The following is a 27382-nucleotide window of genomic DNA, read 5'->3' as shown; positions in this document are numbered from 1 at the left end:
GGCCGATGGCCTAGGCAAATTATAGCCATGCAAAGAAAGATTAGGTTCGGTCTTGTCCTTAAGACTCAAAAGCCACTGCTGACCAGTCGTCTGTCGGCTAGTGGAGCAGTCGCTCCACCAGTCGAGGTTTCAGTAGCAGACAGCGTGATACGGCCTGATACCAAAACCGCAGCTGTTGGATCTTCGGAGTCCATTCTAAGTCTACTTCCGGGCTCTAGATCTGCCGCTCCACTGGAAACAGACGCAAATCATCAACCGACTAATGGATACCCCTATCGCAGCAATTCTTGAGTGACTTAAATTTTTCAACTTTGACGACTGAAAATGAGCGTCATACTGTGTTGCCATACGTGAAGTAGTTTTTTAGGCGTCAACGTTAAAAGATTTTAATTTTTGCGCGATGCTTTTGTGGGCATTGTTTGCCAAGTTGCATTTTTCAACACAACGCTCAAAAATAAAACTCAACGCGCTCATTCTGTTTTGGCCTTGATCGCGTTAAGGAGTTTAGCGTTAAAAAGACAACTGTGCAAACAAATAGCAACAAAGGAACTTGCAAAAGTAAAACAAGTTTAATTTTGACGCATGGTACAATTAGGAGGTAATGTCATTAGCACAATAAAAAAATTTATCCCCAACCAAGGCGGATTTAAAATGGTGGTCTCACGCGAACAGCTGTTAACAGCCGGCCAGATTTGACGGTATTAAGATGTCAGATTTTTGCTTACCTTCTCTTTGTTGTCTCTTCTTTCTAGCATATTCTCTCCTCATGTACGCACACGTATACACACACACACACACAAAATTTCTTTGTGTGTGTTGGCAAAACGTCGAACAGCTTGATGGCGGATTGCACCGTATGATTTGAGTTTGTTATACAAATGAGACCACCTTTAATTGTTTGTGTGCGTGTGTGTATGTATGAGCGGAGCGGAGAAGAGAAAGATGACAAGAAAGAGAATGCAAACAAAAATCTAACATCTTAATACCGTCAAAGCTGGCCGGCTGTTAACAGATGTTTGCGTCAGACCACCTTTTTAAATCCGCCTTGACTGGTTTGTTGCTTAAAGGTTGATACTATACTCGGCTTTCGCGTTGAAACTCCACATAAAAAAAAGAGAAAAAATTGCTGACCACTGTTCGTTTCGCTGTAACTTGTTTTTTCATCTAGGGAAAATTTACATTTCACGACGCCAAAAAAGAGCACAACCACAGTCGCTGCGCAACAAGTCGTTTCCTTAAGCCTAGTACTGACTCCATTCACAGCGAAATTGCCTATTACAATACATATGAGCAAGACAAATTTAACAGGTAGGAGCAGTTGGCCAACAAAAAAAATCGAGTGCACTATCTGTCAAAATCAGTGATTAGTGCAACTCTGATTTTGAGAGTGTTACTAGTTGGCGCCATTTTTCTTTGTTTGTGTGTGCTGTGTTTCTTAAGTATAAAACACAACCGAACGTTATGAAATCTCGTTGACAGATGGTGTACTCCGTAAGAATGTTTGCTGTACCCAGGTAGTGGGTAAATTTGTCTTGCATGTGAGTTTGGCGATCGCGTTTATTATACATGAGAAAACGACTTGTTGAGCATCAACTGTGATTGTGCTCTTCTTGGGCGTTATGAAATGTAAATTTTCCCTAGATGAAAAAACAATTTATAGCTAAACGAACACTTTCCATTAATATTTTCCGCTTATTTTTTATATGGAGTTTCACCGCGAAAACCGAATATAGTACCAACCTTAAGATTTTTGTAAAAAAATCACAGCTGTGTTATCCTGCCCAGGATTCACTGAATAAGGTTAAGCCAAGCGATCAGCCGATATACTTTTTTTTTAATATTTGACAGTACTTGGCATTGAGGATGTCAACTTGTTCTCTTTTAACATTCATTCTTTGTTTACGTTTTCTCCTATATGATGACATTTTCAATCGTCAGATTTGACATCCTTAATGATGTTTATGGGGCCTATCCACTTTATGTTTTTACATGTGACCTAACCTTCTATTAGTGAATCCTGTATCCTGCCTTTGACATTTATATTTACTGCAAAATCAAAACAAAAATAAAAAAATTGTACTCAGCTGTTCGCATGACATCTTAATACCGTTAGATCTGGTCGGTTGTCAACAGATGTTCGCGTGAGACCATTTTTTTTATATCTGCCTTGGGCAATGGTTTCAGGATGACGCATTCTACACATGTGAACTTTAAATTGTGATCACTGTTTAACAAATTTTAATTAACAAATAATGGACCAAGCGTAGTTTACTGGCCCATCACCGATTCCTCTGAAAATGACACATATTGTACAGCCTGGCGAGCTGATTCCAACGATAAAATTCCCGGGGGACGACCCTGAGTCTTGAGAAATAAGCCTCGAAAGGGTCAGTCAAAACTATTGAGTAACTCTTAGGGTTTCCATCCGATTTTTACAACATCATCAGAAAGCTTGTTTCTAGAGCTCTCCGACATATATTTGGTATTAATGTCATTTTTTGTTTGTGGGTTATAAGCAAAAAACTAAATTTTTTATTAAAATATTGTGAAAATGTGGGCTAATCTTTAAAAGTGACCAATATAAGCTATATATTTTTTCTATGTGACTTTAAACGCCTGACCTTTAATTTCATATATAATTTATAAGCTTTGCTATATTTAAAAAGTAAAATTTGGATGGCAAAAAGAGTTTTAATTAAAATACTTTTGGCTTTTTCCCACTGTTGGACATATGGAGGAGTAGAAAATCTCAAATCCGGTCGAAGGCCGCCAAAGTTGTCCAACTTTGCATTGCAAGGAGAGTTTTAATAAATATTCTTTTGACTTTTTCCCACTGTTGGACATTTGGAGAAGGAGAAAATGTAAATTTCGTTATTAAAAAAGTTATCTTGGTGTATTTTTAGTTTTGATGTAAGTTAATAAGGTGAATTATACATCAAATGAAAGCTTAGCGGAGTGGCTATTTAATCTGATGTAATTTAATTTTCTTTTTATAGGAAAATTTTGAATAAATTGTAGTTTTTTGAAAAAAATTGTTCAAAACTTTACTATTTTCATTCAAACTAACAAAGTTTTAAAAATTCCATATTGTCTGAAAGATTTAGAAAATCAACAAAATGGTTTCAATTTTTTCCAAATCGGTTTAAAAATAAAAAAGTTACAAACATTTACATTTTGAACTTTAAAGGCCTATATCTCATGGACTAGGTTCTTCCCCAACAAAATTTTATTACAGTTTCATTTATCACATTGAACTACCACCTGAAAAAATTACCTCATTTGCAGAGGGCCCGTAGACTGCACTTGCTCCCAAGATATATTCACTTACAGGTGGTGGCAGTTGCCCAACAACAAAATATTGAGTGCACTATCTGTCAAAAGCAGTGATTAGAGCAACCCTGATCTTGTGAATGTAACTAGTTCGTGCCATTTTTCGTTGTTTGTGTTATGGTTCTTAACTATAATACGCACACACACAACCAGATAGTGCACTTCGCGAGAAAAAATTGTGCTCAGTTGTTAATACACTACCTGGTAATTATGTCATGCTTGCTTCCAAACCATTTCAAACAGTTTAAAGGTTCATGTCATATTAACTTGAGCGTTTCTTTTATCGCACGACAAATCTCTTAAGGTGAATAACAAGAATGGGATATAACTACTTGCTAGTACGTTATAAATTCTCTTTGTATTTTGTTTTGCTCTCCATTTTTTTCTCTTTTGCTGCAACTCTAGAAAGAGATAGCATGTCACATTCTTCTAGTCGTCCTTTTTTTTAATGTTCACTAAAACACAATTAAGATGTTTGGCGATGCTTTGTAGAGAAAAAAAATTAACAAATCTTTCAAAACTCAAACGTTTGTTGTATTCCTCACATGTTTGAACCAATAGGTTTCAAAAGTTAACTTGTTTCTTTGTTTTATTGAATTAAATTAACATTATTTTTAACTTTTTTTTCTAAATTCTACGAACTTTTTTCCAATAGTATTTTTCTTATTCCGCTTTTGCATTAATACTTGATTGTGCTTTCTTGTTAAGTAATGTCAGAGAGTTGGTTATATGGTTTGTGGCGCAACGCTCTCATAAGTCATTTTCTAGCTGCTGGCAAAATCGTATTGAACGGAAACGGAAAAACGGTTCGCGGATTTTTTTAATTTTTTCAAAGTAGAACGAAAGCAAACACGGCAATTATTTTTTAATAAACTCAATTTTTGTGCGATTAAGTTGCAACAATATTGTTTGTAAAACAATTCTAACGAAAAATGTAAAAGCATCTGGATATAAAGAACCTAATTTGACTGTTGCTCGCAACAACAATACCAACATACCGTGGATAATAAATACTGTAAACAACGGATCGACGACCACACGAAAACGATAGCAATAGCAATAAAAGTAATAATAACAACAACAAAACAGTGAAATAAAGAAATAAAACAAGATAAAGTCGTCAAGCAAAACAAAAAGCAACAAATTTCAGACGCAAGTTAAATAAAACCGCAACATTTTCGGAAAATTAATCTACAAGTTCTATAAATAACAAAATTTCATGAATCCCACAAAATTTCAAGGCATATAGTGAAATAGCGTGAGAGAGCAACCAAAGAAGAAGAGTGAGAGAGCACAAGCAAGTATATTGAATGAGTGTTAAGTGCATTTAAGCAAAAAAAAAAAAGAATATAAAATTAAGAAAAACAACAAGAAAACCACGGCAGGCAGAAAAAGAAGAAGCAGCAGCAAAAGCCATCCATCCATCCGTCTCTCGCGACCACAAAACACAATTTCATTAAAATTCTTTCTGTTCTTTTTGTGTTAGATCCTACAATTCCTATTCATTTTTTTGTTGGTTTACTATCTCTTTGTTCAACCGTATATGTGCAATATCTAAAAATCAAAAGTTTAAAACAGGAAAAATCAAATACCTAGTTTGCTTGCTTGGAGAAGTAAATCGAAATCCAGAATCATCAATAAGAAGTAGCAAAGGTAAGAAGATAAAGTCAAAGCAAACGTCGAAAAATGCATCGCAAGACAGTAGCAAGAATAATGATATCATGCCAAGCTTTAAATTTGAATGGAAACGCAAATATGTACACAAGTTTTAAATAAATCGTTGCCTTAAAAACAAAAAAAAAATTAATCATTCTTGCTTTTCGCTCGCCCTTCCCTTCGTAACATAGCGTAATTTGTTGTTTTAAGCAGACTTGATTCATTTTGTTTTTGCCTATACTCTTTGTTTCGTATTCTTCGTATTAATTTACTCAACTACAGAAACTAATTTGATACGAATGAGGTCTTTAAAACGTAATTGAAAAATTCCGTTGTTGTTGTCTCCGTTAGCAGAGAACCGGCAGAATACATTGTGTTTGTGTGCGTGCGAGTTTTTTCTGCGATATGTGAATGACGTCTGTCTCGTTAACGAAACAATGTTGCCAATAGTACGAAAAATAATTACGTCTATTGGCTGATACTATGTTTTACCATAAATAATGAGTAATAAGTAATATTCTACTGAATGAAATAAGCAAGTTTTTAGCTTTAAAATCGATTATCAAAAAAAAGTAATTGGCGAAAAATAACTGTTTCACATCGAAATCAATATTTTTCACTATTTGAAATCGATTTATAATAGAGGTCTTTTACCCTCACAGACAAACATGAATCGGAAAGCAGTCATTGATACAGGATTCACTGAATAAGGTTAAGCCAAGCGATCAGCCGATATACTTTTTTTTTTAATTGGCAGTACTTGGCATTGAGGATTGTTCTCTTTTTACATTCATTCTTTGTTTACGTTTTCTCCTATATGATGACATTTTCAATCGTCAGATTTGACATCCTTAATGATGTTTATGGGGCCTATCCACTTTGTGTTTTTGCATGTGACCTAACCTTCTATTAGTGAATCCTGTCATTGATATGAGAACATTTCTTCTCAGTTCCTAATTGGGATGCTTGTAGAAATATTTGCATTACCATATTATGGAGCCATACTATTTGATCTAGATGTTCTCGCTTGTAGCGCTGAACCTCACGCTCAATGACTGGCGACCACACAGATAATTCGCGACCCATCGTTTCAAGCCTGGCTGTTATTTTTAGCTTGCTTTAGAAAAAAAGAGTAAAAAATGTATATTTGATTAAAGTTCATTGTAAGTTTTATTAAAAATGCATTTACTTTCTTTTAAAAAATCTGTAATTACTTTTTGGGTAACCAATAGTTGCATGGGTGAACTTGTGGCGCATTTTAGCTCACTACATATAAGGGATGATAGGGAAGATAGCTATCGCAGCCCTTTTATTCCCCCCTACTCCGTTATGTCCCGACACCCAAACGATGCGGATTTTGCCATCCCCAGAGAAGGCGTTAATCTTCTTCTTACACTGCAAGACTCTTCGTGCTCCTACCGTCCTACTCATACTCGACGTCCTCGCGTTAGCACTACACCACTTCACGCAAACAGATCTCAGTGCCTGGTCTCTAAACGTAGACCCCAGGCCCACTCTGTCCTTTAGCTTTTATCCATCCGTATAACATGATCTTTCAGACGGCGATAGTCCCGTCAATCCAAGACGGTGCCGCTGGTAGCAATGCCTCCCACTCGACCTCAAGGTTCATCTCAGGTATCCGATCGGAAAACTCTACCTCCTTCCAGGTTTTCTATCGTCGCCTTGATTATACCGCGAGAGTATGAGCTGCTCCCATCCTCAATCCATTCTTCCATCACTTTAAATCTCATAGCCGCAGTGGCTGCCTCACACTTAATCTGTATGTCAATGGATCGGACATCTAAAAAAGTCTCCAGCGTGGTCCTCATCGCTCCGCCTATGCCAAGACAACATGTTCTCTGAATCTATTGTCGCATAACTTGCCTTGCCGGAGTTGGGTATAAATACCACCCTTGCCTCCTGTCAGACTTTCGGAGTATATACAAGTCCCAGGCACGTTGTGAGAATATTGGCCGTTTGGGGCGCCAGATAGTCTGCCTTTTTATACCCTACACCACCACTGTGGTACAGAGTATTATAAGTTGGTGAATTTGTTTGCAACGCTAAGAAGGAGAAGAGCTAGACCCTTTGATAAGTATACCGATCGACTCAGAATCACTTTCTGAATCGATTTAGCCATGTCCGTCTATCCGTCTGTGAGTCCATGTATTCTTGTAAACAAAGTGCGGGTCGTATTTATTGCTCAATCATCACGAAATTTTGCACATATCACTTTTTTTGCTCAAGGACGAACGCTATTGAATTTGGTAAAAATTGGTTCAGATTTAGATATAGCTCCCATATATATGTATCGCCCGATTTTTACTTAAATGGCCGTAATAGCTACAATTCAACCGATCTGCGCAAAATTTGGAACGGACAGTTTCGTTACTGATCCTAACATTTCTGCAAGATTTCATAAAAATCGGTTCAGATTTGTATATAGCTCCCATTTGCACTTATATGACCTTAGTAACAACAATTTTCAAACGATCTGCACAAAATTTTGGCACAGACAGTTTTGTTACTGGTCCTAACATATCTGCAAGATTTAAGCAAAATCGGTCCAGATTCAGATATAGCTCCCATATATATGTATCGCCCGATTTGCACTTAAATGGCCGTATAAGCTAAATTTTTCTACCGATCTCCACAAAATTCGGCACAAAAAGGTTTTGTTAATGATCTTAACATATAGGCAAAATTTCTTTAAAATCGGTTCAGATTTAGATATAGCTCCCATTTATATGTATCGCCCGATTTGCACTTAAATGGACGTAGTAGCTACAATTTTCAACCGATCTGCACAAAATGTGTCACAGACAGTTTTGTTACTGATCCTAACATATCTGCAAGATTTCATCAAAATCGGTTCAGATATGGATATAGCTCCCAGTTAGGAATTCCGTTTTACTTACAAAATCCTTAATTGTTTCCAATACCACTCCCCTAAGTTGGTTCATGTCTGATATTGTGTCTCCACCTAAGTGCTGGTATCTGTTGAACGCGAAAGCCGGGCAGTGACAAAGGAAACTTTTTCTCCATAGCAGTCCACCAAACTACTGAGGCGTAAGTAAGTATTGGTCTAATCAAGTACCTGTAGAGCCAGTTGACTATCCTACAATTCAGGCCCCATTTCGAGCCTACAGCCCGATACATCTGTGAGCCTTCTCAGTACGCTCCTGAATGTGACACTTCCAATTTAGTTTCCTGTCCAAGATCACACCTAAGTATTTGACCTTGTCCGATATCGAAATCGTCTTATTGAGGAAACGTGGTGCGTTAAATTGGTCCACCTTCGTCTTCCTTGTGAACAGGCATATTTCAGCCATCTCTGGGTTAACATTAAGACCTCTTGGTCTAGCCCAGTCATATGCCATATGCAAGACCCTTTCGGCCCTTCTGCATAGCTCGTTCTGATCCTTACCCCTTAGAAGTATTGTAACATCGTCTCAGTTAGCATCGTCTCAGTATGGTCACCCATAGGAGTGGCGATGAAATATCCCCCTGTGGAGTGCCCTGTGCCATTTTCTCCCTTATATTTATGCCATGGGACACACAATTTATCCACCTGTTCCTTAGCATATGGTTTATCCAGTCTCTAAGGAACGGGTCCGCCCCAGCGGGTACCGCCCCCTCGATGTCAATGCATACCGCCAGTGTGTACGTTTTGGGATCGAAGAATTCTTCTATTTTATGCACAACCTCGTGCAGGGCAGTCGGCAGTCTCCACCAACCTTCCCTTTACATAGGCATGTTGTTTGTATTTGAGCTGTTCGCTGGATGTCGTACTCTTTATCATGGTGTCCACAATACGTTCCATGGTTTTAAGTAGAAAGGACGTAAGGCTTATGGGTCTGTAGACCTTTGGTGTCGCATAACTTGCCTTGCCGGGCTTGGGTATAAACACCACCTTTGCCTCCTGCCAGGCTTTCGGAGTATATGAAAGTCCTAAGCACGCTGTGAAAATTTTGGCCAGACGAGGTGCCAAATAGTCTGCCTCTTTCTGTAGTAACGCCGGAAATATTGTAGCAGTGTGTTGTACACTGAGGCGGCAGCCCTTGGCGATGAAGGACTTCGTCGGGTCAATCCGGTACGTACAACCGGCTGCCATGGGATTGAGGTGAGCATAATGATCGAACATTGTATGCAATGGAAACATTAAAGTGACAGGAGATACACCACACCAACCATGATTTGACGCGTTTCGACCCCTTGGAAAGAAGGGGGGTTTGAGGGCTTCAAAGGTCGTACATTAGTAGGTTGTATTTGTCTCGAAGAAATTGTGAAAGAGGTCCGATCTGTGTGGTGTTCATTGCTGTCACGAGAAGCTTAGCTGCGAGCTACCGGGCGCGTCCACAAGTTGCGGATAGTGGTCTGCTCCATACGGGGTAGCTGGGATGGCAGTTGCGGACATTCCCACGGCGATCGGTTCTTTGGACCAGAACGAGCTTGCTCAGCTACAGGAGCTTGTTTTAACTGAGCATTTTTCTAATTACTTCTTCAAAAAACGGTGATTGATATTATCATTTTCGTGATTGAAGCAGTTTCAATTAAAAAATCAATTGGATCAATTAATTTCGTGATTGAAACCGATTTTTATTTTTTCCGTTTTGTCTAGTTTGATGAGGCGTTAGTTCTTGCCTATTAAAGACCCCCATCGGTTCAATCTGGCATGTACAACCGGCTGTCATGGTATTGTATTTTATAATAATTGTTGGAAGTGATACCAAAAAACCACATGCAAAATTTCAGTCAAATCGGACGAGAATTGCGCCCTCTAAAGGCTCAGGAAGTCAAGACCCAAGATCGATTTGTATGGCAGCTAAATCAAAACAAGGACCGATTTGGCCCATTTACAATCCCAACCGACCTACACTAATAAAAAGTATTTGTGCAAAATTTCAAGCGGCTAGCTTTACTCCTTCGAAAGTTAGCGTGCTATCGACAGACAGACGGACGGACGGACATGGCTAAATCGTATTAGAATGACATGACAATCAGGAATACATATACTTTATGGGGTCTCAGAGGCATATTTTGAGGTGTTACAAACAGAATGACGAAATTAGTATACCCCCATCCTATGGTGGAGGGTATAAAAACGTCGGCGTAACGCTGGAGGAAAATAGGTGAAAAAGTAGTACGCTGTTTATAGAGAGAAAAGCGGCAAAAAGAAATTTAGTGGCAACGCTTGACATCATTGTCGGCATCAGTTTTGTTATATTGGTTTCAATGGTTCGTTTTTCCTTTTTGTTATTTTATTTATTTGCGAAAAACAAAAATAATAAAACCATAAGTGCGGTTGGGATTGTAAATGGGCTATATCGGTCCACGTTTTGATATAGCTGCACTTTAAACCGATCTGGGATCTTGACTTCTTGAGCCGCTAGAGGGCGCAATTCTCGTCCGATTTGGCTGAAATTTTGCATGAGGCGTTTGGTTATGCCTTTCAACAACTGTGCTAACAATTGTTCAAATTGGTCCATAACCTGATACAGCTGCCATATAAACCGATCTGGGGTCTTGACTTCTTGAGCCACTAGAGGGCGCAATTATTATCCGATTTAGCCGAATTTTTGTACAACGGCTTCTCTTATGACCTTTAACATACGTGTCGAAAATGGCATGAATCGGTTTAAAACCTAATGCAGCTCCCCTATAAATCGATCACCGTATTTTATTGGGTTGCCCAAAAAGTAATTGCGGATTTTTCATATAGTCGGCGTTGACAAATTTTTTCACAGCTTGTGACTCTGTAATTGCATTCTTTCTTCTGTCAGTTATCAGCTGTTACTTTTAGCTTGCTTTAGAAAAAAAGTGTAAAAAAAGTTCATTTGATTAAAGTTCATTCAAAGTTTTATTAAAAATGCATTTACTTTCTTTTAAAAAATCCGCAATTACTTTTTGGGCAACCCAATACTTCTTCAGCCCCTAAAGTGCTCAATTCTTACTAGATTTGGCTGAAATTTCACACAATGACTTTTATTATGGTCTCCAATATTCAGTTCAATTATGTTCTGATGTGAACCATAACTTGATATTGTTCCAATAACATAGCAATTCTTTTCTTTTATCCTTTGTTTGCCTAAAAAGAGATACCGTGACAAGAGCTCGACAAATGCGATCCATGGTGGAGGGTATATAAGATTCGGCCTGGCCGAACTTAGCACGCTGGGAAATTAACGATAGTATCCATCGATACTATATCGATACGATATCGAATAAATATCGATATTTATTATTAAAACTATCGGAATTATCGATGGTTGCGATTATCGATAGTTTGCCAGCTCCAGTACTTTGCCATGTAAAAACTTCTCCCCGAAGAGATGTCGCTCTGAGGCACGCCGTTCGGACTCTGCTATAAAAAGGAGGTCTGTTATCATTGAGCTTAAAATTGAATCGGACAGCACTTGATTTGTGAGAAGTTTGCCCTAGTTCCTTAATGGAATGTTCATAAGCAACTTTTTTTTTTATAAGTTTTGTATAATTTAAATAAATAAAAACTATTTCCCAATAATAGCAAATTTTTTAACAATTACAAAATTTTAATACAACTTTAACTTTTTTATTTTCAGATTCTTCTGTTAAAACGCGTTTCGTTCTTCCCAGTGTAAAATATCATTCGAGAGCAAAAAATTTAGAAATCCTGAAAAATTGTGTTGAGTTTTTTTTTATTTGTCCGGCAACAGATACCTATATAAGAGAAATTGTTTATATACGCCTATGTTGTCCAACTTGCAGCAGGTCATCACTATTTTTTTGAAATCTAATTTCAAATCTCGTCAGTTTAACGTTTTCTTCTTCGAACAAAAATTTTAAGTTTTGTATTTTGTTTATTTTTGTGTTAAATACATTTTATGCTTAAATGGATGCAACATCTATAATCACCCAAGTCGCCCGCGATGACGAACAACTGAATGTATATCCAAATGAAAAAGGTATGTAAGTTTTAATAAATTTAAAGTACTTTCTTTTTTTGATATATTGGGAAGTAATTGCGGATTTTTCATATAGTCGGCGATGACAAATTTTTCACAGCTTGTGACTCTGTAATTGCATTCTTTCTTCTGTCAGTTATCAGCTGTTACTTTTAGCTTGCTTTAGAAAAAAAGTGTAAAAAAAGTATATTTGATTAAAGTTCATTCTAAATTTTATTAAAAATGCATTTACTTTCTTTTAAAAAATCCGCAATTACTTTTTGGGCAACCCAATAATAAGGAAATACAAAGTTTTAATACAATTTTAAAGGAACTAAGACTCTCTGGCTCCGTTTTTGTCAGCATGGCATAGAAAACCTGTAGGATGGACAAAGCCCATTTTCATATTAAAGGCAAAAGAACTGCACCAAACAAAATAAAAAGATTTTTGATAGATATCTCTTTTTGTATTTAACCAACACGTAGGGGACGTATAGGGGACTATACATGCAGTGCATTGCGTTGGTGAATGCAAAATCAGAAGTCGCAGGAGGGAAAGAGGGAGTAGTATTTATTTACATTTGTCAAAAATCGATTGCACATTCATAATGTTCGGGCAAAAACGCGTTTTCATGGTAATGCAGGATTCGATCAACTGGCCAGTCGAAGTAGGGAGGCTTCAGGGATAAGAAGACGTATCTCTGGGCTGTAAACAACATAATAGTCTCGATAAAACAGCACCACATTCAGACGGTGGTCAAGGGAAACAATAGAGTTAGATACCCTGCCATCCTCGCCATCGCTCTCCTCTCCTCCCCCGGAGTTATAGGCCTTATCCATCTTAGACCTTAGGTAGATTGTATTAATGTTGAGAAGATCAGAGGAAATGAAATACTTTTTGTGGAGTTTTAGAAAGCCCAAGCACTTGTATGTTTCTTCCGAGACTTCGAATAAATGTTTTGATCAACGGACATCACGTTGTATACTTATTCCTAGAACACAAACAAAAAACAACAAAGCATTTTACAGAAATAACATAAAACAAGTAAAAGTGTGCTAAGTTCGGCCGGGCCGGATCTTATATAAACTCCACCAGGAATGGAATTGGTCAAGTTCTTTTCCCGGTATCTCTTTTTAGGCAAACATTTGATAAAAGGAAAAATTACTATAATATTGGAGCTATAATATTAAGTTATCGTCCGATTCCGCCCATTATTGAATTGAATGTTGGAGAACATAGTAGTAGTAGAAGTCATTGTGTAAAATTTCAGCCAATTCGAATAAAAATTGCGCCCTTAAGGGGCTCAAGAAGTTAAATAGGAAGATCAGTTTATATGGGAGCTGTATCAGACTATAGACCGATTCAGACCATAATTGATACGTATATTGAAGTTCATGAGAGAAGTCGTTGTAAATCGGATAATAATTGCGACCTCTTGATGCTCAAAAAGTCAAGAATCCAGATAGGCTTTAAAGGCGGCTATATCAGGTTATGTACCAATTAAATCCATATTTGGCACAGTTGCGACCTCTTGATGCTCAAAAAGTCAAGAACCCAGATAGGCTTATATGGCGGCTATATCAGGTTATGTACCAATTAAATCCATATTTGGCACAGTTGTTGGAAGTCGCAACAAAATACTTCTTGCAAAATTTCAGCCAAATCGGATAAGAATTGCGCCCTGTAGAGGCTGAAGAAGTCAAGACCCCAGATCGGTTTATATGACAGCTATATCGGGTTATGGACCGATTTGAACCACACTTAATACAGTTGTTGGAAATCGTAGCAAATTATGCGAAATTTCAGCCAAATCGAATAAGAAATGCGCCCTCTAGTGACTCAAGAAGTCACGATCCAAGATCGGTTTATAGGGCAGTTAATCAAAACATGGACTGATATGGCCCATATACAATCCCAACCGACCCAGACTAATAAGAAGTATTGGTGCAAAACTTAAAGCGGCTATCTTAGCTCCTTCGAAAATTACCGTGCTTTCGACAGACGGACGGACGGACAAGGCTAGATCGACTAAAAATGACGATCAAGAATATATACTTTATGGGGTCTCAGAGGAATATTTCGAGGTGTTACAAACAGAATGACGAAGTTAGTATACCCCCATCCTATGGTGAAAGGTATAAAAGCTTGTTGAAATTGGTCCGAAATTTGGCACAATATTTTTTATAGAAAACAAAAATAAAACGTGTATAAAAAACAAACAATTCCTTTTTTTATAAATAACATAAAAAGGTGTATAAAAGATAAGTTCGGTCAATCCGAATCTTGGATTCCCACCACCGTAAATCAATCCTAGGTTTTCGGTCGAGACTTTTTGGAACCAAAAAGCGAAAACATATATGGACGGACGAGCGAACTTCGCAAAATCGATCTACGATCTACAGAACATGTGGTTGTAGGATTTCGAATAAATATTTTGACGAGTTGCGGTGGTGGGTATTAAAATACTTGAGTGATATATTTCGCAAACATAAGCAAACTTTTTTTGTTTTGTCCTCTCGTTCAGCTCAAAAATTTTGAATTTTTCGAAAAATTTAACATTTATATGCGATTTGTTGGACGACAAACAATAGATAATCGCTACATAGTTGTATTTTTGAAAAGTGGCGCAAAAATTTTAAAAGTATGGCACACAAGTGACATCGTCCAAAAAAGTGTCAAATTTGATACTAAAGTCTAATATGTTGGCATCAATCGTAGCTCTGTAGGAATTGAGGCGGCTGCATCAGAATGAACGCAATTTAGCCAGAAATGCTCTGGTTTGTCGAGGTAGTTGTTCACCGCATCTGCTACATGTTTGCGTGAATGCTGTCTAGACCTGCCTGATCTAGAATTTCGCGCTCACGCTCTAGATCAAATGATATCTCTGGGTGGTGGAGGCCTATCCACAAGGTGGTGATTGGAATGGTCCCTGCTGTAGCAGACCAGTATATAACGCTTAGACAGCATGTAGATTTGCATTCGCAAGAATAGGATTTTTCTCCTAACGGGGATGGTCCACATGAGAACCTAGGCTAGACAGCCCGTCGGACTGTGGGATATAACTGAAAAAAAAAAACTATTAAAAAATCTACCGTTTGAGAACAGGTAGAGATATCCCTTTGAAATTCGTAAATCGCAAAATGCCAAGCCTACACAAAAAAAATATCACGAAAAAATAGAAATGTTTTCAATTCAAAATTAATTGAATTCGTTTTTTTTTTCAATTAAAATCGTGATTGATATTTTTGTTATTTGCAATTAAAAAAATTAATTGATACAATCATTTTTTTAAATTGAATCTAAATGAAATTTTCAATTAAAAATTAATTGATTATACAATTTTTTTAATTGAAATGTGATTGAAAATTGTTCTTTTTTTTAAATTAAACAATAACTACCTAGACCACAAACTTTTTTTTTTCTTTTGTCACCCAATTCTTTCACCAATTCATTGAAAACGGCTAAATTTATAACGGGAAAAAAGCTGTTTTCATAAAATTGGCGAACAAATTGAGTGGAAAAAACAAAAAAATTTATTAAACTAGGCAGTTAGTTCTTTCCATCATTTTTTAATTGAATCGGAAACTTTTTTAAACCCATCAGCACTTTATAGACTGTTATGACTGTCTTCATATAGAAAATAAAACTCCCCTATAACAATCGTTCGACAAGCTTTTTAAATTTGTAAAAGCAATTCTATTCTTATTTATGCATGCAAAAGATGCATATTAATGGCATAACAGATTCCTTAGCATCGGTCTAATTATAACATTTTCTAGATAAATATTTTTCTGTTGGGTTTACTTCTTCAATTTATCTAATTCATAAAGTTAATGAAAAAAAAAAATATATATTAATAACTGTTTGTCTATGCCGGTAGCCCTCCAGATGACCGCAGCATTTAGCTGACTGCGGTGGAGTTTCCGAATCTAGACGTGTAGTCTTTGCGGTAGCCTGTGCAGCGAGTCCCCGAGCCCAAGTTATGGAGTCTCCCTCCTTAATAGTGAGAGTCTTAGGATCATTCGCACCAAGCCTCTCAAAAAAACCTGAGAGCGATGCGCCTTCTATTATTCCGACCTCTTAAAGAGCAGTTTGGTTTGCCGGGGAAGGCCGATGGCCTAGAAAAATTCTAGGCATGTGAAGATAGAAAAGGTTCGGCCTTGTCCTTAACCTTCGAAACTGGTGTCTTCGACAAAAGCCCCTGCTGACCAGTCGTCTGTCCGGCTGGAGCTACCGCTCCACCAGTCGAGGTTTCAGTAGCAGACAACATGCTACGGCCTGATACCACCACCGCAGCTGTTTGGTCTTTGGAGCCCATTCCAAGCCTTCTCCCGGGCTCTAGATCTGCCGTTCCACTGGAAATAGACGCAGATCATCAACCGCCTAATGGATACTACTATCGTAGCTATCCTTGAGTGACTTCAATATCTCCTCCAAAAAAAAATGACTGGAAAATTCTTGCGGAGCGAAATAACATTATGTCCGCTCCACTCAACGGTTCAAACAAGCCGAAAATCTTAAATCGTTAGCTACTTTTACCTTAGAATCTTTACTACTCCCAAATATTTTGTTTTTGAAAAATTTTCTTTCACTATTTTATAGAGCTTAAGGCGCTATTACACGGCATGTAGATGTCTTATGACATGTCACTTTTTGTATGCACATGTAATTGTAAATGTTTGTCAAAATTGTCAGTTTACATACGATTCATAATTTTTGCTTTCATACCTGTATGTTATTTTCGTATTGTTGAAGCTCGTTCATTCGATCTTCAAGCAACGCCATCTGCATTACACTCGTGTACTAATCTACCGTTCAAAAACATACAACATCCCTATTTAACCATTTGTTTTGCAATACAGGTTCATGCAATATCATCAGTTGTCATTGTCATTGTCATTGTCCAACTATTAAGATGTCCTACTAAAACAGTAAGCTTTATGGTGTTTTATTTTAATTTGCTTCAATCTGGTGCTAAATTAAACTCGTATGACATAACATAAAATTTGAGCAAAAGCTGATTTTTTTGTGCGTAAAAATTGTTAAAGTTGTGCGAATGATGGGTAAATCATAAATTTGTATAAACAAAAATCTAATTTCTGGCTGCTTTTATTCGACTGACAACAAACACAGCTGATTGCTTTATGTTTTTGTCAGAAAGAATAGAGCACGTTCTAATCAAAAAAAAACTACATATGCTTTTTTCAACTCAACATGTGCTAAATCCGACATGTCATAGGACAACTACATGCCGTGCAATAGAGCCTTTACTGCTTACCATATACTATACTGATTCTTAAAGATCATACCTATTTACCTAAAGTAATTAAACCTGCAAGAGTTCTAAAGATAGATAAAACCACTGCTATTGACCATCACATTCACTTGACAGTGTCAAAGATGACTCATCATCATTGGCAAACTATAGTAGTTTTGCTATCTAGTTGATGTTTCTTTTTTCATATCGACTTGACTGCACAAGTTGTTTACATGTGTTGAGTCTGCCTTTATTGTAATCATCGTCATCATCGCAAGCCGGTTTTATTCCCATAGTGGGTACACAACAGTTTGCCCAGCGTTCGGCGTTACGACCATTCGTTAGTTGTCATTTCTTATACGTATCGTATCATGAATTAAAATCGTTTGGGCTTTTTCTTTATTCAGAGCTTCGCTGCTGCCGCTAAGCTTACAATGTTCATAGCTGACCTTTATATTTCATTGCTTCTTGTCCATGCCTCAGTAACCACAACGTACTCTTGTGTCTTTTTCGCCAACAAATACATATTGTCTGCAACGGAAAAAGAATGTGAAAGTTATCGTTAATTCATTCATTCATTTATTTATACGCTGCGACGAAAGCGGAATTGCTATCGTCTTTCCCTTAGCCCACTACCATTAGTCGTCATCTACTTACATGTATATGTGGTCTTCTTCTTGACAACTCCCTTTAATCTCTTAACCACCGTACAGCGCACTCTGTGGATATTTACCTGGTGATTGTGTACTTTTTGTTTCAGCTGCTGCCTGCCTATCTTCTTTTTTTTTTTGTACATAAGAATAATAAAATAATAATAATAATAAGAATATTGTACAAAAATTTCTTTTTTTTAAAACATTTTTTTTCTTTATACCTTACTGAGAAAAAAATTCAATTTATTTGCTATGTTTCTTAGCCGACTAAAGAGTCAACATATTTTTTCTAGGTTCGTTCCATTGTTCGCTTTTGTTCTGTAACGGTAATTTTATGGCTGGGATATATTTTAATTAAAATTTCTATGGGCACGGAACAGACAGTAAATGGACATAGATAATCGACCATCGACTCTTTTAAGAGGCACGAAATACAAAGATTAGAAATAAACGAAGAAAATTAAGAGAAGAGAGTGTTTAGAGTAGAGTAGTGTTTTTCTACAGTTTTTATATTCCCCTAATTCCTTTTTCTTCTGTCTTAAGGTTGATACTATTGTATATTCGTTTTTCGAGGTGAAACTCCATTTAAAAAAATTAAGGGGAAAATATTGATGAAAAGTGTTCATTTCGCTATAACTTGTTTTTTCATCTGATGAAAAAATGTACATTTCACGACGCCCAAGAAGAGCACAATCAGTCGTTTTCTTATGTAAAATAAACGCAATCGCCAAACTTCTTATTGTAACTAAGTGTTTGTTAGTGTTAGTGATCCTGCTCACATATACTTACTCGGGGTGGAAAAAATATTGTTTGTGGATGCATAAATAAGAAACTATTTGCATATAAAAATATAAATAAAAAAATTAAAAAAAAAAAATCGAGAGTGCGCCCTATAAAGCGCAATTGACGAAATTGGTATACCCCCTTTCATTCAGATAGCCTCATTCGTTCGAACGTCTACGTGATTACGGCTATCTGTTGAACGGATGGACTAATATGGATAAACTGACTTAACCCATTAACGCCGAATGGTTAGAAAATACCTAAGAATAGAACTGTTTTAGAAAAATTCTAGCTCGTGAGTTCGCCCTATAAAGCAGGGCAGTGGAGTCGAGCAATTTTTATGCGATTTGATTTGGCATGAGGTGTATTGGTATGACTTCGAACAACTGTGCTAAGTATGGCTCAAATCGGTTCATAACTAGGTATATCTGTCATATAAACCGATCTTGGATGTTGACTTCTTGAGCCGCTAGAGGTCGCAATTCTCATCCAATTTGGCTGAAATTTTGATTGAAATTTGGTTGAAATATTTTCTACTAGTTTGTCCGGAGTCTGAGTCGAGATAATTTTCTCGACTTTGACTTCGGGTACAATTGCTCGACTCCGCTGCCCTGCTAAAGGGTACTTTTTTAATAGCTGTAGGAAAGTTTTTTAAAAAAAAAAAAACATAAAATTCGGAAACATGCACGACGTCTTTATTTGAATCGATAGTACAGTCCATATAATTTAATGGTCCATACGTTTTGCTTAGTGAACAATTTTGTCATACTCTGTTCAAAATTTTTTTTCTATCAGCCAGCATGCAGGGGATGTCCCCTATGAATGCAGTGCAAAGGGGGTGGGAAAAACAATAGCCGGAAGTCGATTCCACATACGAACTGTTCGGGCGAAATAAGAATTCTCTCTATAATGCATTGTGCTGTCCGCTGGCCAATCAATTACAAACGGGTGTGAGTTCCTGGAATGTCTAGTATCCCTGATATATTGTATATCCTTACATTAGGAATAAGAAGACGAATATCAGACGAACACACACCATGAAAGTACCGATAGATCAGCGCCAAACAACCCACATTGCGACGATGATCAAGGGAGGCAATAGAGTTGGATACCCCAATGTTCCCAATCAACACCATCGCTCTCCTCTGTACACGGTCCAGTAGCTCCAGGGATGATTTTGAAGCTACAGCCCATACATGTGAGTTGTACTCCATTTTCGGCCTTACGAAAGTGGTATAGATGTTAAGAAGATCGGACGGAGTGAAGTAACTCTTACACCGTTTAAGGAAGCCTAAACACTTGAATGCTTCTTTCGACACTTCAAATAGATGTTTAACCCAACGGACATCACTTTGTACTTTCATGCTTAGAACATCAAGAGCTTCTGATTGGTCAGCATTTATACCGTTGATAGACAAAGATGATCGTAATGGGTCAGTGAATCGTTTGCAGCACTGAGTCTTCCGTGCATTAAAATCTACTCGATTCATTCGACCCGCCTTTTGTCTCCAATCTCTTGAAGACTCTGCCTATGGTCGAATGAGTACGAATGGCAGAGATTACTGTCATCCGCAAATGAGTAGATCGGATTCGGTGTTTGACCCAACAGATCGTTGATGAAAATATGAAAAAAGAGACAAGCTTTGATAGTAGTGCACCGTGCCAGACTCTATCAAATGCCTTGGAGATATCCAGAGCCACAACCTTACTTTCACCAAACTGGTGGATTGAGCGACTCCAACGTTCCGACAGAAGTGCCATGAGATCGCCCGTAGAGCGATTTCTGCGGAACTCATACTGTTGGTCGCTAAGAAGGCCATTATACTCTAAACACCTCACAAAATGGTGATTAACCATGCTCTTCATGACCTTGGAGAGAGCGGAGCATATCGCAATTGACTGATAATACGCAGGGTTGCTCACCTCACCCTTCTTGGGTATTGGCTGAACGTTCGCAACATTCCAAAGCGCCGGGAAGACTTCCGCACGGTTGAAAAGGTTGCGTAATGGACGAGCGAGCATCGAAGAACACCTGCGTAAGACAAGTGTTGATATGCGGGTACGGGGAGATTCTCAAGAACCCTTTTAACTCCCCGTGTTCAAAAAAATATTTAGGGCATGACGCTAGATACATTTTCGATTGAGGGGAGTGATTGATTGCTATCCGGCAGGAAAGAGTTCCCTGCAAATATATCAGCCAACAGGTTAGCCTCTTAATTCCTCTTGTAGAAGCAAGAACCGAAGTACGCAGACTCTGTTCGTAAAGAAATTCTTCGCGCCTAAGCACATTGGCGCACGAAAATCTTGCCTGTATGCGCAGCAGTTCAGTATTGGCATTTTTATCCCTCTCTGCATGTCTGGTTAAACCAACTTTTGTCGTCTGATTTAGCCGTTATAGTCTTAACTGGAATAAATGTCCTCATTGCATTTAAAATTATCTTCTCAATCATTTTAGCAGTAGCACTTATATCGTCATCTAGAAAACATAGTTTCCAATTAAAATGCTGAAAGAATCCATTGGGCTCAGCCCAACGTGCTTTTTCGTATAAAAATATTGATTGCTTCGGGACTGGGGAGGAAGCAGTATGAAGAGCAGAATACGAAAAATATGATGAAACAATGCAGTGATCGGAGTTACCAAGAGGTAATACTTTTCAAGGTGTGAAGTTAAAAAAAGGTCAAGAGTATTATTTTGGTGCCCTTGGACACATGCGCTATGTGTCGGTTCGTTTACTAGTGGCGCCAAACCATTGTGCGCAGCGAAAAGCTCAAAGTATTGGCCCTCAGGAGACGCAAGACTCGAATGGGAAAGCCAGGAGTTGTGGACATTGAAATCCCCAGCGACAACGGAAAATCCTCCAAAATATTTGTAATGGAATCAGAGAGGGCGTCAAAGCCGTTCATGGAACCCTTTCTTTCTGAGTTTGGACTTTTATATAGAAATCCGAAGTGCAGTATATGTGATTTAATCCCGAATTTAACCCAAAAGGGAGTTAAATTCAGGATCCTGTGAGTCCAGGAATCTCGCGAAAAAATGCTTCAATGTTGTCTTCTAATGTGTAAATTGAAGCGGGCTTGTCTGTATAGACATGAGCTTCAACATAGCCCCACAAAAAAGTAGTCTAAAGGCGTAAAATCGCACGATTTGGGAGACCAATTGACCAGTCCTGAACGCGAAAAAAAATATTCACCGAACTCGCCTCTCAAAAAGTCCCTTGTTACGCGTGCTGTGTGGCATGTGGCACCGTCTTGTTGATACCACATGTCATGCAAGTCAAGCTCTCGCATTTTGGCCAAAAAAAAGTTTGACCCTTCACAGTTACGTAACGATTCGCATCATCTTTGAAGAAGTACGGTCCAATGATGACACCAGCCCATAAACCGCAACAAATTGTGACTTTTTCGGGATGCATTGGTAGCTCTTGCAATGCTTCTGGCTGATATGCACTCCAAAATCGACAATTCTGCTTATTTACGTACCCATTGAGCTAAAAATGAGCTTCATGGCTGAAGAAGAAAAAGAAGCGCGCGATGAACTTTCTTTACAGGTCACGCATTTTGTTAATAAAATTCAATAATTTGCAAACGTCGTTCGTTTGTAAGACGATTACAATTCATGGTTAACTTATAGAACAAACTTAAGATGTTTCACAAACGGAACAACAGAAATAATGCAACATACAATAGAAGCCAAAAGAGAATGGTTTACGAAAGAGACTAACAAAGACATACCATGCGACGTTAAGTGGTTACCTTCTCTAGGCTTCAAATATTCTTTTCCAACGACAAAAGAGACTTTTGCACTTTTTAATGTAATAGCCGAGGGAGAAAATTGTGTACAAACATTGGAAAGCAAAGAGAGCAACAAGAGAATTCACGTATTAGAGAGTTTAAGAAGGCGCATCGGAGCGGGCCCGGTTCGGCTAGTTTTTTTAGTTCGGGTTGCCCAAAAAGTAATTGCGGATTTTTTAAAAGAAAGTAAATGCATTTTTAATAAAGCTTAGAATGAACTTTAATCAAATATACTTTTTTTACACTTTTTTTCTAAAGCAAGCTAAAAGTAACAGCTGATAACCGACAGAAGAAAGAATGCAATTACAGAGTCACAAGCTGTGAAAAAATTTGTCAACGCCGACTATATGAAAAATCCGCAATTACTTTTTGGGCAACACATGGGAGTGATTTTAGTAGTTTTGTGGCACAGAGTTTACATCAGAAGATGCGTCGTCCGTCTATCCGTCCGTCCGTCTGTCTGTCGAAAGCACGCTAACTTACGAAGGAGTGAAGCTAGCCACTTGAAATTTTGGACAAATACTTTTTATTAGTGTAGGTCGGTTGGGATTGTAAATGGGCCAGATCGGTACATGTTTTGATATAGCTGCCATACAAACTGTTCTTGGGTCTTGATTTCTTGAGCCTCTAGAGGGCGCAATTCCTATCCGATTTGAATGAAATTTTGCACGTGGTGTTTTGGTATAACTTCCAACAACTGCGTTTAGAATGGTTCAAATCGGACCATGTCCTGATAGTGCTGTCATGTAAAACGATCTGGGGTCTTGATTTCTTTAGCCTCTAGAGGGCAGAATTCTCGTCCGATTTGACTGAAATTTTGAACGTAGTGTTCTGGTCCAACAACTGTGTTACGTATGATTCAAATAGGTTCATTATCTGGTATATCTGTCATATAAACCGATCTTGCATCTTGTTCTTTTTTATTTCTTTAAAATTACGCCCACAGCATGCAGAACAATCAACGGATTTGTAGGGAGGTAGAAAACAATTAAAAATATTTTTCATATTAATAACGACACAGAATTTCACTCCTAGTGCTACTAAATGGCGTGGCTTTGGGGCAAGCCATTTGGACTCGCCAATAAAATGGAGGTCCCTTGTCATTGAGCTTAACATTGTAATGGACAGCACTCATTGACCGGTGTTTCATAATGGCGTTTTTATCAATACCAAGGATACAATAATGATTTTTTCTATTATTACAAATAAGTGCTTATTCTTGAGCTTCATCGAATGTTGTATGTAATGACGTTTGTACTACCGGTGCCACAGATGGTATTCCTGTTGATAACCCGTTATATTTTAGCAGCTAGTAAATCTAAGGATAATGAGTTATCCATTATTTTACATGCCAAAAATAATGACATGTACTTACCAAGTTTTTGTTGGGTATATATTCAACAATAGATACAAGTATTCATGGATTGCATTGATATTTCTAACACTACATTCTCTTTTAAACATTATTTGGTCATGACCTCTATTTGACAGGCCGGCCGTCTGTCTTCTATGTTATGGTAAACATCGTACAAATATATTTAATAGAACATGTTTTTAAATGTAATCCTTTGCGAAATATTCTGTTCATTTCATTTATTCGTTGCTGATGAACTATTGCAAAAATAAAAAATTAAAATTAAATTTTCCTCGAAAAGATAACTGTCTGGTTGTAACCTCAATTTTCAGTTTTTATTTTCATGTCTTCCACTGACATTGCATAAAAAAGTCGACATTATGCGAGAGTAAAAACAAAACACAAAAATACATCATACATCAACACCAAAGCAAAAATGACCTAAAAACGCATTTGGTTTTTTTTCTCTTTCAACATAATCAAAAATATTCTACAGTGGATAGAAACAAATAAATGAAAGTAGTGGAAGATTTTAATATAATTGAAAAAGTTGGAGGATTCTATAGACTATGCTACGCATTACGACCTCTTACTAACCTCTAAGTTGGATATCATAGAACGTTTGTTCGACTAGTCGCACTCAGAATAGATTTCTAAGCGCATCGATTTTCTGCGCTTCTTCAGTTCTGACGCCTACTTTTGAGATGTCTTTCTCCACTTGGCCTTTGCATTATAGGTTTGGTCTTCCCCTGCTGCATGTACGATCAGGGGCTTCTTCATTCATTCGAAAATCATGACCTAGCCAACATAATCATTTGGATATTTGGATATGTCTGACTATGCCAACAACGTTTTAGGTTTTCACAGCTCGTGGGTCGCACTTCAACCTTCAACCTTACTGTCCTCGAATTCAAAGAATTGGCCGCAGAAGATGCAAATTTGCTCTTGAACATTCCATTAAGATATTGGGGCAAACTTCTCACAAATCAATGAGTGCTGTCCGATTCAATTTTAAGCTCAATGATAGGGAACCTCCTTTTTATAGCCGAGTCTGAACGGTGTGTCGCAGAGCGACACCTCTTTGGACAAAGTACCTCACAAATGTTGCCAACATTAGGAGGGGATAACCACCGCTGGAAAATTTTCTGATGTTCCTGCCAGGATTCGAACCCAGGCGTTCAGTGTCATAGGCGAACATGCTAACCTCTGCGCTACGGCCTTCGTTGGCCGCTGTCATACCGTTGCCATAGATCCCAATTTTCGAGGGTGGTAGATCCACGTTCAGCATTTGAATTGCGGTTATCGTAACGGCATAGATATCGGTTTGATACCCCGGTTCCGTCTTGCAGGCAATGGCGAAAATCAAGATCTTAACATTCTTCAACCTACCGTCCAATCTTCGGTGTGGGGAAAGCGAATTTTGAAAATCCTATACTGTATCCTTCTCGCGTCAACTCCTACAAAGCTAGAGTTGATGAAAACGTGCAGGATGTGTGTCGCGATTGGGACCAGGGTCCACACGACAAACATCACCTGTTTAACTACCCTGCCAGACCAAAAACCCCATACACTCGTCCGGTTCCATCTTGGAGCCATTAGTGAAAAACGAGATCTCACCTTTCTTAAATCCACCGTTCAATCGTCGATGTGGGGGAAACGAATTTTGAAAATCCTATCTCGTATCTATCCAGATAGTCTAAAACCTTCCTTAACTTTTCCTCGGGATTCATATCCAGAAAGAAACTGGCTATACTCGGGATTCATATCCAGAAAGAAACTGGCTATACCCATCCTCTTTCAACGTAGCTACTCCTCTAAGCTTTAGCTCAAACTAGGTGGCATGGGTTCCAATAAAATAAAATTAAGCAAAGCTTCCAAACCAGTCTTCGGTGTGGATCTACTCAACGTCTCATTGGGAATTCCCCGAAAACACCACGCATGACCGAGTCCACCTTCAGACTTATGCAAATACTGGATGAACGTTTCACCAAGCTAACCGATAGACTAACGAATCAATTGAAAGCGATGGTTCTAGACACGGAAAATAGCATTCTGAGGGAGATCGATAGTAAAATGTCTGAATTTAGAACTGATTTCAACAATGCTCTTCAACGAGTTTTCAGCTCGAAAAAGGTGGTTGATTGATTTCACAAATATCACATCAGAGTTTGCTGAACTACATGTATGCGCTATTCGGTATTAATTGTTGTATCCTAAATCCCTTAAATAACGGTAATTACACTTGCCAATTTGCAATTAAATTTATACCAATCAAATTGCAATTAAATGTACCTCACTCTTTTACGAATGCTGCTGATGCATTTTTCTCTAATCCGTATAACCTCAATCATGACGTTTATGGCTAGTACAGACAGAGAGAGATTCCCAGAACGTTATCAAGAATCTGGTCAATATTTTGTCCAAACAAAGAAGTAGCTTAAACATATGCCATTTTAATACTCAGTTTAGATAAATTTTTGAGAAATCGAATATTGACATTATTTGTGTATCGGAAACATGGCTCTTTTCTGCTGCACTTATAAATTTAAAGGGCTACTCCGTTTATAGATCTGACAGGTAAAGTCGTGGAGGTGGAGTTGCAATATTTGCAAAAAATAATTTAAATGCTAAGTTCGTGTCTAAATCCAAAACTGGTGAAGAAATTGAACATCAAATAATATGAAAATGTTAATGGGGTATATTTATAGGCCCAACAATAATGTTGTTCTCGATCTTCTTCAGAATTTGCTCCAAAATGTCACTATGGGGTATAATGAGGTATTCATTACAGGGGACTTTAACTCAAACTTATTAGACAATCCTGTTTTGGCTAATAACATGCTAACCCCACTCATTTCACAACTACTATCAAAATGCTGTTAAATCTGTTTTTTGTAAACAATTTATCCAATATTCTACCCTACGATCAGGTTTTAGCGTCATGTTTCTCCAAACATGACTTAATATTCCTTACGTATGAATTCCATTTACAACATATTAACCATACATATGCCTTCCGAGACAATGCAGAAGTTTGAACTACAGTGATTTAAGCGACAAATTCAGTCTGGACAAGACTGGGGGGTTCCTAATTGGACATTGCGGGGGTGAGTGAAGTGAGCGATGTGTGGAATTTACAGTTGTGATGTCACTTTCGGAATTCCCTCTGTGGAATTTGTTGTTGTTGTGGCCGTGTGTTGTACACTGAGGCGGCAGTCCTTGCCGATGAAGGACTTCATTGGGTCAATCCGGTACGTACAGTCGGCTGCCATGTGATTGCTATGGAATAAGTGGCCTGCATTTGAGTATACTGTGGAATAAGTGGACTGTATTTGCGATGTTTTCTTTTACTTATTATTCCTCTTGCCGAGAGGAATAATAAGTCAATTAAGAATCGAGGTAGCCAAAAAGTAAAGGTGAAAGTAATAAGACGGTAAGAATCGGGTTATGACATAACCAACGGTTAGGGTTATTATTGTAGAGTAAGTGATGTATTGTAATCCAAGGAGACAAGGAGAGTGGCTACAAGTACTAAAATTTGACAACGGATAATTCACAACAATCTTATATTCTATTATGATTTAGTACTAAGGGATTTCAATTCAATTTGTTATACGATATATATAAAAAGTC

General features: G+C 37.8%; 1 protein-coding gene across 1 annotated transcript in view; it reads left to right on the top strand.

Annotated features, from left to right (window-relative positions):
• Positions 1-4095: 4095 nt before the first annotated feature.
• Positions 4096-27382, top strand: part of LOC106089962 (phosphatase Herzog) — a 342933-nt gene continuing 319646 nt past the window's right edge. The window contains exons 1-2 of the mRNA XM_059360243.1: positions 4096-4983; positions 11568-11930. Coding sequence (XP_059216226.1) covers positions 11858-11930 — 73 coding nt within the window. The 5' untranslated portion in view covers positions 4096-4983; positions 11568-11857. The remainder of the gene's footprint in view (positions 4984-11567; positions 11931-27382) is intronic.

The sequence above is a fragment of the Stomoxys calcitrans genome, chromosome 1 (assembly GCF_963082655.1).
Source record: "Stomoxys calcitrans chromosome 1, idStoCalc2.1, whole genome shotgun sequence".
NCBI lineage: Eukaryota > Metazoa > Arthropoda > Insecta > Diptera > Muscidae > Stomoxys > Stomoxys calcitrans.
Note: the sequence above shows the minus strand (reverse complement) of the source record. Positions and strands in the feature narration are given on the sequence as shown.